Below are 22,643 nucleotides of genomic sequence, written 5' to 3' on the forward strand. Positions count from 1 at the left end.
TCAGACTCCTTCCGGGTTCCTGGCTCTGTTACACTGTGATCTCCCTGAGGCCATCCTTCCAGAATTCCATAAGGCACCCAAGTTTCTCTAGGATAAGCCATTCTGAACTCATTGGCATTCAGTCTTCCAGGAGGCTGGATGCACTTGGGAGCCTGCCCCTTAGTCCTGGGCCGCCCCTCCACATGGGCAAGGCTTGGTGTATGCCAAGCCTCCAGAAGCAGGTGTCTCTTGGGCTGTCTGGGCTGCTCTGACTAATCAACTACAGACTGGGTAAGTTGTGAACAATAGACATTTATTTCTGACAGCTCTGGAGGCTGAAAAGTGCAAGATCATGGTGCTGGCAGGTGAGAGAGTTTGCAGGAGGCACCTTCTCGTTGGCTTCTTACGGTGAAAGGGGCAAAAGTACTCTCTGGGTCTCTCTTTAAGGGTTCTACTCTCAAGACCACAGCTCCCCCTCCAGGCCCCTCCTCTCAGCACTGTCACCTTGAGCTGGTCAGGCCATGGCAAGAAGGAGCAGGTGTGGCGCCTGCTGCCACAGATGTCCTAGCACCAGGCCAGGCTGACCACCGTTCCCCCTTTGCTCCGCAGCCCCCAGTCTGAGCCCAGAGCTCCAAGCCAGACCCTCAGGCTTCCTGGCCGAGCGCAATGCTGAGAGGGTACCCGGCATGCCAGCTCCACTCAGGTAGGCCCCCTGGATCTGTAAGTGGGAGTCCTGAGGTCCTGGGACTTAAACTATGCTGCTTGGGTGCAGGGCCACCCCCACCCACTCTGAGTAGTGACAAGACCTGAGGCTCCCCATCCCTACAGATTCCACAGCGGCCCCCCGCTCGCCTGGCTGCAGGAGACACGAGTGTGCACCCATAGCTACCTGCAGCCCGTGCGGCTCCCACAGATGGCTGGCCCCGCACAGCAAACTGCAGGAGGCTCCCGCCGACTGTCCTACTCGGGCCAGATCCACGGTGAGTGACCCTGGTTTCCCTCTGCACACGCCAGGAAGCCTGCCTGACGCCCACACACCCTCCCTCCAAGATGCAGCGGCCACACCCCTCCTGCGCTCTTTCCCCAGTCCAAGGACCAGCTCCCTGCAAGCAGGGAGGGGAGGAGCCTTACTGTCCTAGAGAGGCTGGGAGTCAGGATGTCACCCAGACACATGCCCACGGACCAGACATACACACACAGGCATAGTGCACAGACCCCACACGCGGCCTTGTGCCTGAGGGGTCACTCACATCATGACGGGGTGGCAGTCACAATTGTGGTATCTGGATAATTACCCTCTCCTGCAGGGCCTGCGGGTTCCCATGCAGGATTCAGATGATGCGCTGCTGAGTCAGCAGGCTGGGTCCAGGACACAGTGGCTTCTACAGTGATCAGGCAGCCATTTCTCCTGGTCTGTGCCTCCAGTTACACGCCCAGGGCAGACAGATGCAGTGAGCCGGATCATGGGACTCAGTCATCCCCCATTCACCCCGCACATCCTGGTCCCTCCTGCCTCCCAGTATCCAAATCCCACAGCAACATGAGGAAGCGGGGAGGTTTTCCAAAGGCGGCCTGGGGCACCAGTGCGTGGAGACGATTCCGGAGCAGCTCGGCCCTAAATTCACTCCACCTCGCTGTTCTCCTGACAGGTCTGGGCCTTGAGGCAAACGCAGAGGTGGCACCAAACCTCAGGGCTACAAGTGAGGGCACCCTCGAAGGAACCAGGAGACCCAGCTATCCGGCCCTCCAGGACCAACTTCTGGAATAGCTGGTTCCTCATCCAGAGATGGGCCCCACCAACGTCACAGCCTGCTGAAGTCACACCCTTAGCACTGTCTGTGTCTGGCTCATCTGGTCCCACGTCTGGCTGCCCCTACTGTGGGACAGGAAGCAGCCCTTCAACTGAGTCCACGGGTGAGGAGGACAGGGGTGCTGGCTGGCATTACCTGTGAGTCATCTGGGCAGGGCCAGGGCTGCAGCAGCAAGACCCACCACCCCCATACCCTGGCCAAGGTGGCCACCACCCCCATACCCTGGCCAAGGTAGCCTCCTCTCTGCTGGAAGAGAATGAGCTTGGGTGGAGCTGACACGGCCGTGAGCTCACAGCCTGCTCTGCCAGGGAAGCCCAAGCTGACCTGCCCGCTCTGCAAGGCGCCTCGGGAGAGGTTTTGTTTCCTACACCCATCCTTACCATGCCTAACCAAGAGGTGGAATGACCTGTCCCTTTGGCAGCAGTAACAGTAATCTGTCACGTTTGTACGCATCTGTGTGATACATAAAGTGCTCTATTTCACCCTGTACAGCTACTCAAGGTGGCAAGGAAGCAAAAGGACACGACAGGTCATGGGGCTCTGTGTGCTTACACAAACATGGCCCACACTGCCCAGAACCTCTGAATCTTCTCTGGCCACATCCTGGAGACCAGGCCAATAGGCCCTATTTAAAACCCTCCACCTACCCCAGGGTGCTCGTAGCAGGGGTGCTGGTGGATTCAATGTCTGGATAGTGCCAGGCAGTGCATGGTGAGCCCCTCGGAGGGCTGGAGAACACAACTGGGCCGTCCAAACCGCTAGAGGTTCTGGAAGCTGGTGATCACCCCAACTCAACCAGAGCAGCAAGGCAGCCAAGAAGTGAGCCTTAAAGAGAGTCGGGGGCCATGAGGCCGGACGCGGCCCCTTCCCGCCCATCACTCGGGCCGGCGCTGCGTGCGCTGCCTCCGCCTCTGCATGGCCTCACGCAGGGCCTCCAGCAGCCGCTCCTGGTTGTTGCAAATGTTGTACTGCGTCAGGCGGAGCAGCTTGTCCACGTCCTCCAGGCTGTAGGTCACCTTCGAGTAGTGATAGGGGGAGTCGGATGCAGACAGGTTCACCTCCCCAGCCGCCTGCTCCTCAGCTGTCCGTCGGACCCCTGTGGGGAGAGTGCAGCCCAGCCATGGGGGATGTCCGCTGGGGTTAGAGGGTGGGTTTGGGGGTCACCTCGGGGGAGACACAGAGGAGGGAGGTTGTGGCTCACCGGGGGCAGAGTGGTCCCTGAAGGAGGCGTTGACCAGAGGGAAGTGCAGCACGGCAGGGATGTCGGGGCGGGCAGGGTCCGAGAAGAGATGGCACTCTTGGGGCTGGCGCTGTTCCTCAGGGCTGGGCGCAATGGGTGGGAACGGGATGCCCTGCTCCTGGCAGAACCGACCCAGAAGCTGCAGCTGCTGCAGGGTGGGCAGAAGTGGGCTCAGCAGGAGGGCCCCATGGGCTCCCAGCGTCCTCCACACTGGACAGTGGAGATCTGCTAAGACACCAAGTCAGACACTACTGGACCCAACAGGCCAGAGATCAGTGCTGTAAACCAGGCAGCCCTTCTGCAGCAGCTCCTTTGGGCTCAATGAAGCTGGGTTGCTAACAACACCCAGGTTCTGCCACTGGGAGGCAAAAATCCTTTCTGGGACCTACATAGAAACTCTAAACAAAGAGTCTCAAAGATCCAGGACCCAACAGGGGTGCAGACGCAGCAAAGGCAACCCAAACAGGAAATACGTTTTAAAACCTCGCCAGCTTCCCTATCACTCTAACTTCCTGAGCAGAGTAAGTTCCCCGGGGGGAGAGTTCATAGAATCCACAGCCTTTCATTCACGTGCTGTTGCAGTCACAAAGGGAAGCTGGCCCAGAAACCGGACTCCAAAGCAGGTCTCTCTAGATTCAGGATGTCAGACCACCTGAGAGCAGGCCCCGGATTGCCCTGCCTCCCAGCCCTGCCCACAGCCCACCTGGAAGGCTCCCTGGAGATTGTAATCTAGTGACACGATGAGGTCCACGTCCCGTGTGGGTGGCAGGAGGGGCGGGCAGCTGGTGTTGACAAGGTAGCCAACATCCAGCAAGCAAAGGTAGGGCTCTGCAGGCGTCAGCTCGTTGGGGAGGCCATCCAGTTTGGTAGCTGAAAAGGTTGGGGGATCAGGTGGGGAACAGCTGTCCCTGGTGCTGAGGGCACTAGCCCATCTAGCCTAATGTTGCTGCTAAGAGGAGGCTCTTCCCTCTGGCTCCTGCTCTCTGCTGCCGAAGCAGAGCCTCTACTCCCGAGGTCCCACAGATGGGCCATGACCCCAGCATAAGGAGAGGAAGAGTGGCTCTCACTCCAAGTAACCCAGAGAACTGAGCTCAGAGGGCATGGGGCTGAGGGGCTGGAGAGAGTGGATGTCTGATCAGGAACCCAAGGATCAGATGGCCATGGGGAGATTTGGGAGAGCAAGGACCAGGGGGAGAACGGGTACCTTTCCAGGCAGAAAAGTGAGGATGCTGGAAATAGTCCTTGTGGAAGGAGAAGCCACGTAGGAAATTGTGGGTGGCCTGGGCAAGTGGACGCCGCGTCAGAAGGTCAGTGAAAACCTCCGCTATCCTGCCGGCCACTGTGGGAGGCTCTTCTATCTTCAGAAGGGGGACCTGCTCCTTGTCTGCAGTAAAAAAGGGCAAGGGGACCCTCAGACCTTTATTCCAGCCTCTGCGGACTCACAAAAGTTTGAGAGTCACCCCCATGCTCCCCACAAGCTGCCTCTCCCATCCTGGTGAAAGAACCCAGGCACCTACCCAGGCTGACCCGAGCTTGTGCCCAGCGGTCCCAGAACTGGCTGGGCTCGGATGACCAGTACAGGCTGTCCTGGAGGTTGGCTGCATACAGGTTGCTCCAGATACCTGAGCAGGAGACCCAAGAGGAAGAGAGTCCCCCACTCACCACAACCTGACCCTTCCCACCACCCATCCAGGGCCCGGACATGACTGAGCCGAGACAGTCGACCCCAGCATTTTTCCCAGGCCCATTCTCCCCAGGTCCCCAGCTTCTCCCACCTCCCAGACCCCCTCACCTTCCAGGAAACAGATGCGGGACTCAGGAAGCTGTTTTGTCAGGCGCCCCATGAAGAACTCAGAGCCAAAGAGCTCGGGGGGGATGAAGGCGCCGTACTTGGGAAAGCCGACCTCATAGGGGGAGAACTCACACCACTCTGTGAAGAGCCACACACCCTCACGGTGGGGCCCAGAACCTAAGGACTCTCAGGCCCAACACACCCACCACGGGCCCCGCGTCAGGCAGCCTTGTGATCAGGAGACTCAGCTCTGTTGCTGGCACCCTGAGCGAGGACCCATGGCCCCAGCCTCTGTCCCAAAGCCTGAGTGACTCTGGTGGGCTGACAGGCTCTTGGCCCAGCAGAGGGGGTATAACACCCACCTTCACACACAGGCCAGGCTGCCTCTCACTCCGCCAACTATAACAGCACAGGTCTTGGCTCCAGCACTACTCACCCCCAAATTCAAAGGTGGTCAGGCTCTGCTCCTTGGTGTTGAGAGCACAGTAGATGGGCAGGGGGTTCTGGCCTCGACTCAGGGCCTCCCGCTGGTCTGAGAGCTTGTGGTCCTGAGGCTGGGGGAAGGGAATGAGAACCTAATGCCAAGGGCTCCTGGGCCTCTCCTGCCCCCTACTGCCCAGAGCTGCTCCGCATCTCCAGACAGTGCCCTGGCTCTGGCACCCTGCCCCGCCCACACCTCGTCATGCAGCAGCGCCTCATTGATGAGGGCCCACAGGTTGGTGAAGCAGGTTGGGTGGCCCAGGCGGGCACGCTCAGCCAGCTCCTCCTGGTACCGCAGTAGCTGCCTGGGGGCAAGCACGCCCAGCTTGCTCTTGGTCACCTGGGTCTTCAGTGACTCGATGGGCCCTGCCAGGTCCTTCTGAGACCACTCTGGATCCTCGTAGAGGTTGGCCAAAGCCCTGGGAAAAGCCAAAGCCGGAGGGATTGTCACCAGAACCCCACTGCATGCCTTGGGCTCTATTTTTGGGCAGCAGCCAGAAAGACACCTTCCACAGTCCCCTGGAACACCTTTCCAATTGGGTCAGAGAGGCCTGTGGAGTTTGATAGAATCTTACCACTGCCCCTCTCCTGCCACAGCCCAGTTAGCCACCTGTAGGCTCCTGCACTCAAGCTCACCAGGTAGAGCCTGAGGCCCCCGTGATATAGGAAACACAATCCAAGAGGCCGAGCGCCTTTAGGCCAGCCAGCTGCCCATACAGTGAAGTCATGGCCCGGATACCGCCACCGGTGGCCATAACAGCAACCACTGGGATCTAGAAGAGAAGACAACGGGGCTCAAAGAAGCCCTAGCGAGAGGGAAGGTCAAGCCACAGGAAGAGGCGGTAGCAATTCAAGGGCCCACTCAGCTCACCGACAGCTCAGCCTGGTCAAGATCTAACTGGGGCTGCTGGGACCAGCTCTAGCCAGACCTGCTGAAGAGGGTCTAGTCGGAAGTAGGCTTGCAAGGGTCAGGCCTGTCTGGTTTTAAAAACTCAGAAAAAATGGACAGGTTCTAGACCTCATCTCCACACCTAACCCCTAAGGAGTCTGGTGATTACTTTCTTGAAGCCCCAGGGTCACCTAAAAAGTCTCCCACATAGCCACTCCGCTCCCTCTTTCAGGAAGAGATCATTTCCCTAGGAGTGGCCCCAGTCTGACCTGATCCTCCAGGGACTGCCCCGGGCCATCAGGGGGCCCTGAGGCTGTACATCTCACTGGTCAGTCACCTGGAGCCCATCCTCAACACCTGGACCAGGTCGAGGATCAAGAACAATGAGAAGGCAGGTTAGGCCAGTGGGGAAGTTCACAGGCTCCTGGTGACTCAGGCCATGCTCTGCATTTGATGCAATCAAGCTCCTGACATCAAATGCAGGAGGCAGAGCAGGCTTGGCACCAGTGCTGATCTGGTTAGGGCACAACTGGTGCCAGCATCTGGGCCCAAAGACACCCCCATAGTCCCACACAGTCCCGACCTCATCTTCCCGCAGGTCTCCATCCAGCTGCAGGGCCTGCTGCAGAGCCTTGGCCACCACCTGCTTCCTCCTGCTGAGGAAGGCCTGTTCCTCGGCACAGGGCCCACAACCCAGTCGCACAGCCAGTTCCCTGGGTCTGGTGGGAAGGAAGGGACCAAGAAGCAGCTCCTGGGATCATCAGAAAACGAAGCTGGGCCTGCCCTGAAAAGCTCACGACCATCCTTCTCACCTCACTTCTCCCCAACCCTCGCCCCTGGTGTCCTGACTGAAGGGTGATGTGTGGATGTGAGGGGAGAAGACAACCCCACACCCCGGTGGGGACATCCCTGGGGAAGCAGCACTGCAGAACCACAGACCAGGAAAGCAGTGGGACCCAACACCATCAATCTGCTTCCACCTCTCAGCCCTCTCCCCACCCACCCAGCAATGGCTCCAGAGGGGGCAGAAATGATGTTCCCTCCTCTTCCTGGTGGGAGCTGGCCTCTCAGGCCTGTGGATGGCCAGTGTGGGTGACTCCACCCATCTCCTGCAGCTCAGCTGAGGCCTGCCCACAACAGCTGCCCGCCAAGAGGCATGACTGCCCTTCTCTGGGCTTCCTTGCCTGCCATGCACCTCTAACCACTCTCCTGCCTTCCATCTGCTTTCCCAGCCAAGCATTTATCAAGTGCTTGGCGCCAGGCCCAGGCTAGGTACACACCTCTCTGGCTGAATCAGGAATGAGCGTAAAAAGTCAGCAAGAGCCTTCATCTGCCAAAACTCCCACACTTCACGTGCCACAATGGGAGCAAACCCCTGAGCCTCTGAGAGAACTGTCAGTGGCCCGTCCCGCCAGGGCCCGGCAGCTGTCCCCCATGACTTTTCCCAGTGCCCGGGTGGCCTCTCACCCTTCTTCATTTTTCAGCTCCACTTTCATCAGGGGCTCCTGAAAACCATGAACACTCCAGTCATGAAGATGGGCCACCCCACTCCCCTCATCCCAGCCCCATTCACATCGTATGATGGCCCAATGCTCCCTTGGGCCCCAGCCATCTCCACAGGGGCCAGGCCTGAGGACCCCTCTCCCCTAGCCTGGCCCTTGTCCAGGGCGGAGGCCAAGGACAGGAGCTGCTACAGTAGGACAGATCTTCAAGGCCTGGGCCCACATTGTGCATCTGGCTTTCTTCCTCCAGTGACCAGTACCTGGGATGTAGGGAAGACAAGTCGCACCACTTGGCCAGAGGGCAGGGCCCTCAGGGGCACCTTCAGCTGCTCTTGGGGGGCATCCTGCAGGGAGGATGAAGAGGACCTAAGACCCTCTACCCTTCCGTCCCAGCAAGGCCTCACAGATTGCCCATGAGTGACCAAGAAGCAGCAGGAAGGGGACAGGAGGCCGAGGTCACCCCACACCTCCCAGGGTGCCTGACTGCCGGGGAAGCCAGGAGAAGTTGGAGGTGAACACAGAGATGGCACCCAGGCTGAAGAGGGCACTACCTGCAGGTGGATACTCAGTTCCTGCTCCCAGCAGGCCGGCCAATGGAAGCAGAAGGAGCCAGCGCCAACAGAGGCCTCCTGTGGACCCTCACAGGACCCGGGAACCACCAGCCGAACTCTGCCCTCCGACTCTGGAAGCAGGAACCAGAGCAGAGAGGCTAGGAATGTGACCTCAGCCCACAGAGGCCCCTGTCTCACTTAAGGGGTCTGGAGTGGGAGTGGGGGCATGTCCCTCCCCCTACTGAGATGGTAGTCTGGCCCAGAGCTAGGCTGGGGGATGGGCCCCCACTGCAGCCCTCTGACGACTGAGGGGAAAAGCCCCAGTGGGGATGCATCCCCTGCCCCCTGCTCCTGACCGAGAGTTGGGGACGACGAGTACAAGGTCCCCTCAGAAAGGGGATGACAAAGGCTGAGAGCCGGGGAGTGGGGGCTATCCCCGGTGGGTCCCAGCAGGTCAGGGACTCACCCTGCAGGTCCCCTGCCTTCTCCAGTCGAACATGCAAGCAGGAGAGCTCCCGGGCCTGGGTGTGAAGAGAGCCCCTCAGACTTGAGCCCCTCCCCTGTAGAGACCCCACCCCCTCCCAGGACTCCGGTTCTTGCTCCTTGATACCTTTCCACCTTGGCCCTGAGTCACCAAACATCTGCTTGGGGTGGGATCCTCTTGAACTGAAATCCCAGGGCCCCCCAACAGCTGCACCCAACCCCCGCGGTGGGCCTGAGTTTCAGGCCCAGGAGGAGGGCAAGCAGGCGGTATGGTGGGGTGGTGGGGGGTGTTCTGGACTCACCACTAGGATGCCATTGCTAAAGAGGCACTCGGCACCATCACTCCTGGAAAGAGCCCCCAGAGACCCTTAGCAAGAATCCACACTCCCAGGTTCTCACCCCTCAAGGAGACCTGGGCTTTCCTCCTCCACCCCAGACACCTCCCAGGGAAGGGGTGTCAGCTCTGGGTGTGCTGGGCTCTGTCCTTCCCAGAAGGAATCACTCCCACCTGGGAACTGCCCCACAGCCCGACTCACAGATTCTGCAGACGAAATTCAACTTCCAGGCGTTCCTCACCCTGGAGGGAGAAAGAAGCAAGTTAGAAACAGTGAGGAGAGAGAGAGAGAGAGTGTGTGTGTGTGTGTGTGTGTAAATCCCCCAGATACCTCGGCTGCTACGGTCCCAGCAGTGAGGAGAGTTACTGTTCACGCTCCCTGGACTGCTCCAAGAACCCTGCCCTTGGCTTAGGGGCCAAGACAGAGGTGGGGACAAGACTGCCCAGTAGCTCCTGGCTGACAGAGCCTCTGGGACTCCTGAATCACTCACCGGAGAAGAGAGCCGTGTACCTGGTGACCTTCCGAAGCAGCCCCTCCCTGGGCCAAGGCCCTCCACAGCCCCACACGCAGCCTTACCTGAGGGTTCAGTGAGAAGCTCTCACGCCGGGACTCCCCAGCCCGCAAGGTCCCCACGTCAAATAGCACTGACAACACGGGGTCATCCGTGGTCAGAAGGTCCTGGTCAAAGACTCTAAGATGCACGATGTTCTGAAAGGGAAACAGAGCGAGGGGGCTGCAGGAAGAGGAGGTGAGGCAGGGAACAAGGGGCTGGGAGGCAACAGTGGGGGGACGGTGAGCGGGGCCAGGACTCACGCCCACCCACCTTGATCTGGCTATGGATTCGGAAGTGAAAGCTCTGATTCCAGACGGGGTTTCTGCAGTTCTTGACTGTGCGCGTCTGCAGCTGGTGGCTGGAGGCCGTGGGCAGCCACAGGGTCACGTAGCAGTCAGAGGAGGTCACTGTGGGGAGGAAGCAAGGGTGACAGCCAAGAGTCCCTCCTAGCCCAGCCGCCCAGAGCCCACATCCTTCCATCACTGGCAGCCCCAGAAGACCTAAGGACCCAGAAAACAGGGCTGGTTAGGAGGCAGGGACCTGATCTGGACATTCCATCCACTGCTTCCTCTCCGCACCCTCTCAAGGAGCCCCCACATACCCAGCCTACTTGCGTCTCTCCCCGCCGCCCTGGCTGGCTCTGAAGTTGCAAAACCACTGCCTCCCCGGGCCCAGCACTCACCGAGGTCCTTGGAGGGCAGGCCACAGGCCTGCAGGACACGAATGGTGAGTAAGCAGGTCCCAGGCACCTTTGCCTGCAGAGGATGAAGAGAGAAACAGGCTTAAGGCCAGCTGGTGGGTCCAAAAGGGAGGCTGGGGTGACACCTTGAGGCCTAATCTTGAACCAAAAGGACCATCCCTGCCCAGCCCCGGGCCCATCCTCCCCCCACCAGAGTCCTGAGCCAAAAGGAGGCTACGGTATCTCCCGATGACGCCTGCCAACACTTACACAACACTCCGCACCGGCTCCGGTCCAAGGGCTTGATGCAGCCTAACTCGATTTAATCACACAGCCATTCTGTGCGTGGGGACTGCTTATTATGACCAAACCCACAAGGAAATAGAAGTGCTTGCCTGAGATCGGGGCGAGGACTAGACCAGGCGAGCTCGACTTGTGCGCTCAACCCCCACACTTCCCAGTACAGTACCTTTACTCTGTCCACCCCGCATCCCTGGGTAGCAAGGGCCCCAGGGCAGCAGAGGAGGTGAGGAGGGAAGGAAAGATGTATGGTGGGCCTCTGCCTGGCCTTGGTCCCCCTAATGGAACTGTTCCATACTCCCATCCCTGGCCAGAAGTTCTGGAAATGGGCTCTCCACTGGTCTAAGGACAGCAGTGATCGGCTCACCCACAGGCTGACTGGTCCTCCAGGTCTTACAAGGTCAGGTTCAAGATGGTCCCCAGGTGGCTCCATCCAGACCCACAACCCTGGATCTGGGGATTTGACACCCTGTGCTAATCCATTCTTCCTCTGGCCTTCAGCCCTGCCTCAGAATGGCCCTGATGGAGTCCAGGGGCAGAGCTAGAGAAGTTCATCCATCACTGTCAACCCTGAGGCCCCCACACCCCCAAGCAACTGAGTCAGAAGCAATGCCAGAGCAGCTGCTGCCTCTGGGGCCCCAGGACAGCAGCTGGGAGCCTGAGTTCTCAGGGCCTGAATCCACCATGCCAGAGAGCTCTGCCTGGAGCCCATCTCTAAGGCAGGAAGAACACTCAATGATCCTTCATCCCAAGACCCTGCCTCTTCCCTGGCTTCTGCTCCCCACCAAGGTCCAAGGCTGGCAAACACCTGGAGAAGCCCACCACTCCCTAAAGAAACAGCACTAACCAGGCTGCAGGAACCAGTGCCCTACTGGGTCTTACCAGAGCCATGAGGCAGAGTCCTCAGGAGGAAGGAGTAATGGCAGTGTTTGCAAGACTGAGGACTGTCAGCTTTATCACCCAGAGCCAGCGATGTCCCAGCGGGCCCCAAGCTCCTCCCCTGGTCCTCCCAGCCACCTCTGCTCCACCCAAGCCCCACACCCACTCCTGGACCAGCCACCTGTCCAGGAAATGAGACACCTTAAACCGACATGGAGCCACGGACGCCCTCATGATGGGGGCTCAACACACCTGAACACCCATTCTCTCCAGCCAGCACCATCTGGGCCTCGCCCCAGCCCTATTCTCCCTGCCTGGACCGTTGACGAGGGCCCCCAGGAGAGCTGACTGTCAGAGGCTGAGCAGGAGGCTGGAGGTGGGGTGGGGGTGCAGGAGGGACTGCTAAGGTCTGGAAAGTGGGGAGCAAGCCCCAGGGCAGTGGCAGACCCAGAGCCGTGTCCCCCATCACAGGTCTGTTCCCACCCTCCTGGCACTGGTGTGACAGAACCACCTGGTTATGACAGGAGCGTTGGTCGATCTGAGAGCGCCCCAGGCCCCAGCATAACCAGGCAGGGCTGTGGCTTGTTCTATGGTACAAGCCCTTCAAAGCTGTGTGCCAGGGACTTCCCTGGCAGTCCAGTGGTTGAGACTCCATGCTTCCACTGCAGGATCACACAGTCATTCCTGGTCAGGAAACCAAAATCCTACATACTGGGCAGCCAAAACATAAAATGTGCTTGTTGTGAGAGAAACAACGGTGAATCCCAGACCCCAGGACACCAGACCCCACCAGTTGCCCTAGAGCTGGAGGAGAACAAACAGGTCCAGAGTGAAGCTAGGAAGAGCTTTGCGGGCTCTAAGCCCATGAGCTCCAAGCCACTGTTACAGCAAGGCTGGGGTTGGCCTGAATGACCCAGAGAGGCTGTGATGGCTGTGGTGGACAGAGGGGTCCTGTCCACAGGCCCCAACCTAGACCCAGCCCTCACCTCAACTACTATCACTCCAAAATGTTCACCTGTACCTTCCAGCCCCCAGCAGACCACAGAAGGCAACTGCGAGGGAGTCTCAGCACACTTGAGTCATAGATGCCTTTTATTGAACACTTCCTCTGTGCCAGGCCTCTGCCATCCTCACAGATAGCACCCCCAGCACCCCATGAGGTAGGAACCATCATTAACTCCGTTTTACAGACAGGACACCACTGTTCTGAGGCAGTAAGTGGCACAGGTCATGGGTCATGGCGCTGATGAGAGGTGATGCAGCGCCCAAGGCCCCACCTCTTCCAGAACAGGATGCTGCCTCACCTGGGTGCCAGCTTCCTGGGTGCTCACACCCAGACCTGCGCGGCACCTCCTGGTCCTCCAGGCCGCCTCCCAAGCCTCTGGAGCTGACCCTAAGCCCGCCTGGCTGATAGCCGGCACCTCTGACTCCAGGCTGCCTCTAGCGTTGACTGGCCTGGGAGAGGTGTGGCCTTTTCCATGGGTAGTTCTTCGCGATATTCACCAGGGCTTGGTCAGTTGAGGCCTGAGACCTTAGTGAGGGAGTCGAGCAGCTGGAAGTAACTGTACTTGAGGTCATACTCCATGTCGTACCAGAAATTCACTGTAGGGGAAAAAAGAAACCGGAGCACAAGGGTCCCCCTTCTGACTTAGATTCCCCACTTCCCCACCCACCCCCAGTGACCTGGGTCGCCCCTTACCAGCAATGCAGCCATGGGACTGCTGGACGTGGTGGAACCACAGGGCTGGCAGGTAGAGCATCTCACCCGCCCGCACTGTGCAGCGAAGCGCTTGGGCCTGGCGGTAACTGGGGTACCGGGCCAGATCTGGAGCCAGGGGGTCCAGGGGGATCCACGGCACCTGGGGACACGGCAGACTCCAGGGAGCAGGCCCAAAGCCCCCAGGCTCCGAACTCTGTCCCTGGAGGTAAATGCCCCGGACCCTGCCCTGCTAAGCACTGGGAAGCCCAGATGGAGGGATTCTTCAGCAAAGCGCCACCTCCCCATCTCTTTGGTGCCTGTTCCTCAGAGTCCAGCTCCTTGCCTCCCCTCTCCCGGGGCTCAGGAACAAGGCAGACACCTTCTCCATGGCCTCTTCATCCACCATCTTGAATGAGCCCTCTTCGGTTAGCTGGTAGGTTGCCTGTGTGTACAGTTCTGAAACCAGAGGGAGAAAGTCTGAGGATCCTCAAAAGGCCTGGAGTGTGCCCACCACTCCCTCGTGTTCCCTGAGGGCAGCGGCACGGGGTCTGGGGTCCTAGTGCAGTGGAGATGCTGTGCCCCAGCCCGCCTGGGGCTCCTCACTGTCCTCCCTCCTCCATGGGGCTCCCCGGCCCCTCCCAGGCTGTATCCCCTACCATAGGGGATGAAGGGCCGGTCACTGGGTGGATGCAGCAGAAAGTGTTTCTCTCCTGAGACCACACAGTAGAGGTTCTCATAATGGTCCTTGTGCACTGCCAACACAGAAGGCCCAGTAGGCAGGGTTAGGAGGAGCAGGCCACAGGAGGGCACAGACGATTGCACTTGGGGCCCTGCACCCCAAGAAATCTTATGATGTGACAGGAGAGCACACAGAGTCATAGCAGGCTCAAAAGGATGCCACGACGGGAGTCCGGCAGGCCTTCAGGCATCTCAGATCTCTGCCTGCCAGGGACTAGACACTCGCCAGGGACTAGACACTTGCCAGGCCCTGGGCTCATCTTCAGCAAGAGGGAAATTCACACAGAGTTCGTGTGAGTCTACCCTGACTCAGCTGGCCTTCAGCGCTTTCCAGGGACCCAGAAGAGGGAGTGTCCCCCAGGTTCAATGCCGTGGGCATCTCCACCCACCTGAGCTGTCAGGGAAGGCCCTCTGATGGATCTGAGCCCCAGAATCCCCGAAGAAATTTTAAAGATCAGACAGTCCAATTTCCATCCAAGGTCAGCCTTCCACTCTGTACCTCACCTTCCTCCCCACAACCTCCTCCCCTGCTCTGCACTCCCGACGCCTACACGATGTCACTGCAGCTGCCTCTCCCAGCCAGAAGTTCACAGCATCAGGCATCTTCCCTGTGGGTCAGAGGACAGAGCGCAAGTTAGGAGAGGCCAGGCTGGGAGTCACCACCAGTGATGTTGGGTGGGGAGCAGTGGGGTCCCAGGGGAAGAGAAGGGGCAGAGGTGGGCAAGCAAGGCAAGGGGCCTCTGTCCCCTGGGGCAGGTAGAAGAGCAGCAATCTTCAGTGGCTCATCAAAATGAAGTCAAGGCCTAGGGATCTGTGGGGCCAAGAATGTGGGCTGCCATCACCAAGGGGAGAGAAACAGCAAGGAGGCTGCTCCCACCTTCCCGTCTCCTCCCCACTGGGGCCCCGCCTCCACTCACCCAGCGCCTCAGAGGCCCAGGGCACATGGGGCTCCACATCAGGCAGCAGCTGGGGCAGCTCGGTGGGCAGGTTGGAACACTGCTTTTGCACATAGAGAACCCCAGGGTGTTGGGCTCGGCCCTCCAGCACGTCCAGCACATGGCTCAGGGGCAGGCGGCGCTCAGCAGGCATCACAAAGCGGTCCCCTCGCACAGCATCCGCGTAGCCATCTGGGGTCACTGCCACACTCACCTCTGTGGAGCCCACGGTGGCTCTGGAGGAATGGACATTCAGCTCAGCCCTGGAGGCCCCAAAGCACCGCCCACACCCTGCCCAGGGCAGCCCCCACCTGAGGTAGGGGAGAGACCACTTCCGGAGGGCTGGCCAGTGCTGCAGGGCGTTTCGGATGATGCAGGGCCTGTTGGGGCAGACCCAGTCCCGGTAGAAGTGGAGGGGACTGGGGGGCTCGTCCAGGTGGGGAACAGCAAGAGGCACGCTGAGCTCTGAGAGAGAGAGAGTTGGGGGAGGGGCTGAAACCAACAGTACCCAGTGGCTGCCCCACTGCCCGTGCAAGAGATGCCCACTCCACAGGCCTCTGTGCCACCAAGCAATGCCTAACAGTGACCAAGGGACCCTGGACAGCCAGGAATAGAAGAATGAGGAGGGAAATTAAAGGAAGAAAGTGTGAAACACCCATAAACACACCAGGATGTCCACAGGGCCCAACCCAAATGCTCCACGGGGCCATGTCTGGCCCTGCCCAGGGGACCCCTGGCCTTCCCATTCTGAAGTAGCCAACTTCCTGGCATCCATTAGGAAAGGCAGTCATGGAGGCAACACTGGGAGCTCCAAAGTGAGTAGAGCTGAGGCCCCAAGGCTAGTGCCGCTATGAGTGGGCCAAGGATCTCTGGGAAGCACCTAAATGTGCTCAGTCCTTGCCGTGGCATCATGGAGGTATTAAGGGATGATCCGAGCACCATCTCAAGAAGCTTACAACCTAACTGGGGAGACAGGCTGCTACATGAAACCATCGGAAGAAAAGTACGGGCTGAACTGTCTGCTCTGTCTTACCAAACAGCATCACCAACCTCAGACACCCAAGACTGCCATGTTCGTGTGGGCGGACTGTGGGGCACCACCTGCGTGGGTATCGATACGGGCCTCTGTCACCCTTAACAAAAATCTCTTTTGACTCTTCCTTCTCCCTCACTCCCGGCATCCTACTGATCATCTCTAACTGCTATCGATTCTACTACCTATGTCTCTCAAGCCACACCACACACACCCCTTTCCTCTGCTGGCATCCACAAAGTTAGCTCATTTGGGTCCTCAAAGGTCACTTTGATGAGGCTTTCCTCCCTGGCCACTATTTTTAACATTGTAACCTGCCCTCAATATCCTTATCCCCCTGTTGCTGTTTTTTTTTTTTTTTATTATTTCTATCATTTATCACCACCTTACACACTATATATTTTACTTATCCCAATTATTTATCAGTTTTTCTTGGTAGAATGTTTGCTCCATGAGGACATGGATGCTTGTCTTATTCACTGATGTATCCCCAGTACCTGGAATAGTACCTGGCTCACAGTAGATGCTCAGTAAGTATCTGCTTAATGGTTGAATGTAAGTCTCCAACATCTTCCGGCTGGATGATTGCTGCAGTGAACTAACTGGTTTCCTTGGCTGAATTCCATTCCTCAAAAAAATCCCTCATAAAGGCCCCGTCATCTTCCTAAAATACAATCTCATTTTGTCACACCCTAGTAAAAAGTCCTTTGATGGCTAACCACTACTCCTGACGAAACACAGTCGGCCTTGGCACATATTCAAGGTGCTCTGTGATGAGACCCAACCTACTTTTCCAGTCCGGCTTCCTTCCGTCTGGGCCCTGCCCCGCAGCACACACTCTACTCAGGGGGTGCCCAATTTTGTTTTTGCTGCTCACACAGGAATGCCTTCCTCCTGGCTTTTCACAGAGCGTGAGGCTTCGCTGTGTTATTTTCATCCCTGCGGTCTAGCCTGAATGTCTTCGTCCCCAGTGGGTGGTTACGACACGCTATCCCGACAGCCACTGCACTCATTTTCACCTCTGGGCTCATGCTCTCTCTCACGACCACCTCTCCACACCAGTCATCTGGGCCTTGCAGACAGCTGGAAAGTGAAATGGTGTTAGATCAAAAATGGAAACTGAGTGGGAAGACCCTGGGGGACCCAGGAAAACTTGAAAAGGAAGTGTGCTTACTCCACTGGCTCGAAAACCAAGACGGAACGTGCCAGGCAGATATGGGAACAAGGGGGAGGAATCTGGCGATGGTCTCCAAGTCACGCCAGCCCATCCAAGCAGTCACCTTGTGTGGCTCAATAAATCTCCCTGTTCTTTTCTGAAGTACGGTTGGTTTACATAGCCACTTGTATTATTTATTTTTCAGTCATGCCATGTGGCATGAGGGATTCTATTTCCCCAACCAGGGACTGAAACCATACTCCCTGCACTGGGAGCGCAGTCTTATTAACCACTGGACCACCAGCAAAGTCCCAATAAATCTCCCTATTATTCTCACTAGAATTCTTAAATTATGTGGAAACCGCTTTTTTTTTTAACCCTCTGTATTTCCTGCAATTATTTCAGTTTCACTTTTTCACCATTCAGAGCTCCTTTAAAGAATGGCCACTATTCCCTCCTGAGGCTTCAAAGGGAGAATTTCATAAAAGACCCAAATAATTCCTTTGGTCTGACAATTCTGCTAGGAATTTAACCAACAAAAACATACACGTGCACAGACTCTGCACCAGCCACACTGGCCTCCTCACTGATCCTTCAACACACCTGGCACACCCCCACCTCACAGCATCTGCCCCGCATGCCCTTCCTAGAATTCGCCCCTCTCGGAGGTCTGCTCGCTCACCCGCTCCCTCCTTTTTAAGGCCAGTGCTCAAATGCCGCCTAGTCAGAGGCCCACCCTGACCTTCTCATTTCAACTCGTAACCTGCCCCACTGCCACATCCTGAGTCTCCTCACTCAGTTTTACTTTTTTACCCCACATTACTTATCTTCTAACCCATTTTTCCCCTGCTGTATGGTTTATACATCCAGTGCCTACAGTTACTTAAAATGTAAGCTCTGTGAGGGCAGAGATCTGTTTTAGTGATGTATCCTAAACATATCGAACAGAGTCTGGCACACTGCAGTGCTTACTAAATATTTGTTAAACAAATACGCAAAGTATTGATTGCTGTATTAAAAACAATAGATTGAAAATGACCTAAATGCCTACCAAGAGGGGGTTAATTAAGCAAATTACAGCATTAGTACACAGATGTGGAAAAGATTGAAGAAGATTTAGATGGACCTAAAATATTTAGGGAACCAGAAGAGTGTTTTTAACAAGCTACCATTTGTATAAAAAGGGAGCTATCCAGTCATAGGTGTGTGTGTGGATATTAATACAAGTACTGCTGGAAGGAAGCAACCTGGAATGGGAAGGAAGGACACTTACTTTACATAAGTCTGCTGGTTTTTAAACAACGTGCCCATGTTACTCTTCAGTAACAAGACATTGTTTAGAAATAGAAAGAGAAAAGGGAGAGAATGAGAGGAAAAAAATAAAAACCAAGCAAGGGAAAAACCAGGGGTCTCTAGTATAGCCGCCTCCAATCATCCTGAAATTCTGCAGCGCTCCTGGCTTGGAGGCGTCTCCTCCTGAAGGATGCGATCCAGCAGGGGTTCACAGAGGGAGAAACTAAAGACTTCAAAACAGAGAAAGGTCGAGAAGGCAACAAGAGAAAGCCCCAGTTACTCGGTGCGGGCTGACGGTGGGAAACAGAACAGCGCCAGAGTCAAGACTGGACCGCGCCTTGGGAATAGGTGAAGGGTCACCCCAGGAAACCACGAAGGTGTGGGGACAAGGGAGGAGGGGAGAGGAGGACCCACCCAGGGGGCTGGGGGGTCGGGGGTGCGGAAGAAGATTGATTACAGGGGCCATCCACGTGCACGAGGTTCCAAGCTCCTCGAGGACAAGAAAAAGGGTGCACCCTGGTATCAGCGGCCCAGGAAAGACCAGGGCGTACCCGGCTCTGGAACCCGGTTCCAGGCAAGCCCAAGGCCCCTCCCGCGTCTCGAGGTTGTTTGGCAGTCAACAAGCCAGCCCACTCACCCCTTGCCGCAACCGGGAATTCTCGTAACTCCCTCCGCACAGCGTCCAAAGCCGCCTCCGCCATGACGCCGCCGCCGCCCCTGGCCCCGCCCCTCCTCCCTCAAGACTCCGCCCCAGCCCTGAGGCCCCGCCCCCCCCGCGTCCCCGCGCCTGAGCTCGGGCTACGTGCCCGAGGCCGCGTCGTCGTCCCGCCCCGCGGCTGCAGTCGGAACCGCCCACTGCCCCACCCGCAGCGACCACAGATTCTGTTGCCCGCCCCACTCGCTGACAACCCAGTTAGCAAATGATTGTGTTTATTGACGAGTTCATACATCAATACAAACGGACATGTTAAAAACAGCCTCTGCCCTGTGAGACCTGGGGATGTGGGGGAAGCGCCATGGCCTGGACAAAGTATAAAAGTTATAAATAAGGGGCTTTCAAAACTGGGTCAGGGCAGATCTGAACGGGGGCGGCAGTTGCCGGTGGCCTCAGACATGCAGAAGGGGACGGGCGCCGACCACAACATCCCCCCACGCTGGGCGGGGGTGGGGATTGGGGGTGGGTAATCAAAAGGGTGGCCACCTTCCCACAAACCTCGGCAGGAGTGTCGCTCCGTCCTCGTGAGGGAAAGGCTGGCTGAAGGTGGCCAGGAACCCAGCCCAGAGGACCAGGCCTGAGCCCCACTTGCAGTGTACTGCAGCTGGTGTGCTGATTAGGGGTACATGGGGAGCAGATTTCTGACTATGACAAGGGCAGCTGTGGCCTCTTGGGGTCCACACTCAGCTCTGAGAGTTCCTGGGCCAGGATTTCTTGGCAGCTTGGCATGCAGGTGGTGGTAGTAGAGAAGAGTGAGGGTGAAATAGGATTCACCTGTTCAGGTGACTAATGCAAGCAAAGCTTGGCACCCTTAAGAATCCAACTTCAAGCCCCCACCCACAGAGCCAGCAGAGCCCATAGGGACCCAGCTTTCCAGCCTGGGGCTGTAGCAGAGCTGCCCTGACTTACCTGAGGGAGAGGAAGCAGCAGGGCCTAAAGACACGTTCTTCACCCCAACTCTTCCACAGCTGCTTCTGTACTTGGTCCTACTCTACTTGCCCATTGTGCCCTGGCTCCTTCCCCTCACCCCTAACACTACCCTCCTAACTCTATCCCCTCACCTCTACCACTTACCTGGCCCACCTACCATCTTTCCAGTGTGTCTCTTGGCCCCTGCTGCAGCCCCATGGGCCTCCCTCTCTTCAGCTTCCAGCACACCTGGTGCCCAGCACTGCCCTTGAGGAGGCTCCTTCTACCATAAACAGATACTCTGGGCCATTACACAATCAACTAGGCTGTGAAAACCAAGAATCCAGGCTTAGTGGGTTTCATCCCTTTTCATATTCTTGATGGGAGCCAGGGTGATGAAGCCAGGGCAGGATGTGAAAGCAAAGCAGGCACACATCAGCCAGCCAAGTGGTCTAGCAGTGAACACTCAGTGTGTGTGTGTGTGTGTGTGTGTGTGTGTGTGTGTGTGCATGCGCGCTCGCTCGCACACGCATTTGTGTAGGTTTCTTCTGTGGCCAAGGTCCTTAGAAGGTGGGCCGGCACCCTGTAAACTACGAGGGAAGTTCCAACACGGGCTTCTGACTGAGCATCACTCAGGATGCAGGGAGAAGGTGGCCACAGCTTCAGCAGCCTGTTGGGGACCAGGGCTGAAAAACAGGGAAGGCCAAGGGGCTGAGGAAAGGAGGCCAGGACTTGATGTTTGCCCAGCAGAGGGCTTTACCGTCCTGCAGCAACGTCCCACAGCTGGCTCCACAAGTTCTGGCCAGGAGAGAAAGGGGGCACAGGAAGAGACAATGCTAGGGCCCCCCCTGGAGGGGAGAATGGGAGTGGAATGTGGGGGCTCAGGCCTTGACACCAACTCAAGCCTCCTGATGGCTGGAAGGGCTCCAGAGGGCCAGAGGGCTCTGCCTTTCTGAACTGCCAGCAAGTGGGGAAAACAGACAACCCCCACTCTGGCAACCAGGGGAGTAAGCTGGTGTGGGAGGGGGCATGGAGGTAGAGGTGAAGTTCCGTCGTTGGCCAGAGGGCAAGGACACCAGATCACCTCTCACCTCTACCCCCTGGATACCCTGTGTGTGCTCCACCCCAGGGAGCTGATCCCTGCAGTAATTTCAAATGGCTTCTAAGAAGGGAGGGCAGGCCTTTCCGGACTTGCCCCAAGTGGAGCAGGCTGCCCTCCGACTCCTCACAGCACCAAGATGACAAAGACCAAGATCTGCCCCTGTGTGAGCCACCAGATGGCTGTGGAGGCAGGAGTTCCAAGAGAGTGAGGCAACAGTCAGGGAAATAAATTAATAAATACAGGGGTCCCGTGAGGAACAGCTGAGAAAGCCATGGCCCCTCTGAGCATGGATCCCTGCTCTCCACTCCAAGCATCCTCGCAGACTTTGGTGAGTGGAGGAGAGATGCAGTTTGGAAGGAGGGGAGCATTCACTGGGGACAGGCTTCTGGAACTCAGAGTCTGCGTTCCATGCGCCGCTCCACAGCTCGAAGCAGCAGCTCTGAGTATTGCTCCAGCAGGGCCTGTGTCTGCTCGGCCCCCACCGCCCCAGGGTTCCCGCCCGGGCTGGCCAACACCGCCCCAGCCAGGGCCTCCAGCTCCTGCCGCACTGAAGAGAAGGTGTTTCTCAGGAGCTGGGTGATGCGACTTTGTTCCACCGAGGGTGTCTTGCAGCTGGCCACCTGCAACAGGACCCCTGAAGTGAGTTGGAGGAACAGTGGAAGGGACTGTCAACAGATGCAGAAAGGGGAGGGGCCCCGACTGGGTATCGCCTGCTCCCAAGAAGGGACTGCATGCCCTGCTGGGTGTGGCCAGGAGTTCCACACGCCAAGATCAGCAAGTATGACCAGAGGCTAGGGGATGGAGGCAGACCCTGGGGGTAACCGTCAGATGTGGCATCACCTACATCTTGTTAGCAATTCCTCTTTCAAATCTCAGCCCCTGTGGGACTGTCCCCTATGTTCAGAGTGGCCAAATTGTTTCTGAATATGAAAAGGGATACTATTAATAATTATACTTGGACAACAGGCATAAGCTGGACGATTCTAAGCAAACTAGGCCATGAGAGCTCTCTACACTGTCCCCCGCTGTCTGAGGATGTCTCCTCCAGCTGTTAGCCAGAAATGACTGATATGTACTCAAGTTCAAAAGGCCTGGCCTGGTTCCTAACCCACTCGCCTACTCAGAGTTCTTAACTGTTCCACCCACTCGTCAGTGGAAGAGCCTTAGCATTATGTGCTAGATATTCAACCAGCACTCCTGACATGCTCTGTCCTCCTGCTGGGCAGACAGGGAGAAGGGGAGGGGGTACCCAACACATACCAAGTGGTAGAGCTGGACGGCCTGGCGCACACTGCCCTGGAGCTCAGCCACGAGCTGCTCACACTGCTCCAGGCTCACTGCTGGTTCTGGAAGGGACAGACACAGCTCAGCAAGGCCCAGAAGAGCTGTCCTTTCCAGCCTGCCCACTCAGGGGCCACTCAGAGCAAGAGAGGCCTACCCCAACCCAACCCCCCACTCTGTCCAGCACCACATGCCCTGAGTCCCTTCCTCTGGCCTCCTTCCTTCTCAACACTCTCCCAATACCACACAGCAGACACGGTCCAGAGGAGAGGCACAGCTCCAGCCCTGGGAGCTAGAGGGCACTGAAGG

The 22,643-nt window shown here is 57.5% G+C and overlaps 3 protein-coding genes across 9 annotated transcripts in view; 1 reads left to right on the forward strand and 2 right to left on the reverse strand.

Moving 5' to 3' along the window:
• Positions 1–2,238, forward strand: part of SPTBN5 (spectrin beta, non-erythrocytic 5) — a 51,126-nt gene extending 48,888 nt beyond the window's left edge. Inside the window, exons 67-70 of the mRNA XM_088839773.1 lie at positions 306–344; positions 589–682; positions 808–959; positions 1,629–2,238. Of these exons, the coding sequence (XP_088695899.1) occupies positions 306–344; positions 589–682; positions 808–959; positions 1,629–1,747 (404 nt within the window). The 3' untranslated portion in view covers positions 1,748–2,238. The remainder of the gene's footprint in view (positions 1–305; positions 345–588; positions 683–807; positions 960–1,628) is intronic.
• On the reverse strand, positions 272–19,092 carry LOC129562601 (bifunctional peptidase and (3S)-lysyl hydroxylase JMJD7). 6 transcript variants are annotated; one of them, XM_055435911.2, is made up of 25 exons: positions 18,965–19,092; positions 15,157–15,310; positions 14,828–15,081; positions 14,462–14,518; positions 13,829–13,924; positions 13,552–13,628; positions 10,298–10,370; positions 9,886–10,022; positions 9,639–9,770; positions 9,264–9,304; positions 9,030–9,072; positions 8,711–8,765; positions 8,245–8,375; positions 7,954–8,037; positions 7,659–7,696; positions 6,775–6,910; positions 5,939–6,075; positions 5,499–5,721; positions 5,259–5,376; positions 4,823–4,960; positions 4,548–4,652; positions 4,235–4,414; positions 3,734–3,900; positions 2,992–3,178; positions 272–2,886 (listed from the first exon to the last, which is right to left on the reverse strand). In XM_055435911.2, exons 1-25 carry the CDS (start codon positions 19,026–19,028, stop codon positions 2,666–2,668), a joined length of 3,048 nt encoding a protein of 1,015 aa, XP_055291886.2. In that variant the 5' UTR covers positions 19,029–19,092; the 3' UTR covers positions 272–2,665. The 6 variants fall into 6 exon arrangements, 4 of the variants coding, with proteins under 4 accessions (XP_055291886.2, XP_088695888.1, XP_088695889.1 ...); XM_088839762.1 differs by lacking the exons at positions 13,552–13,628; positions 13,829–13,924; positions 14,462–14,518; ... (1 more) ...; positions 15,157–15,310; positions 18,965–19,092 and adding exons at positions 10,962–11,047; positions 11,477–12,184; positions 12,778–12,976; XM_088839763.1 differs by lacking the exons at positions 13,552–13,628; positions 13,829–13,924; positions 14,462–14,518; ... (1 more) ...; positions 15,157–15,310; positions 18,965–19,092 and adding exons at positions 11,477–12,184; positions 12,778–12,976.
• Positions 19,093–19,240: 148 nt separating this feature from the next.
• Positions 19,241–22,643, reverse strand: part of MAPKBP1 (mitogen-activated protein kinase binding protein 1) — a 50,480-nt gene continuing 47,077 nt past the window's right edge. For both annotated transcript variants that reach the window (XM_055435999.2, XM_055435997.2), the window contains exons 30-31: positions 22,314–22,399; positions 19,241–21,673 (exon numbers count right to left, since the gene is read on the reverse strand). In XM_055435999.2, coding sequence (XP_055291974.2) covers positions 21,446–21,673; positions 22,314–22,399 — 314 coding nt within the window. In that variant the 3' untranslated portion in view covers positions 19,241–21,445. The remainder of the gene's footprint in view (positions 21,674–22,313; positions 22,400–22,643) is intronic.

Source organism: Moschus berezovskii, chromosome 9, assembly GCF_049115385.1.
Source record: "Moschus berezovskii isolate FMDL1 chromosome 9, NW_MosBer_1.0, whole genome shotgun sequence".
In the NCBI taxonomy this organism is placed as follows: Eukaryota; Metazoa; Chordata; class Mammalia; order Artiodactyla; family Moschidae; genus Moschus; species Moschus berezovskii.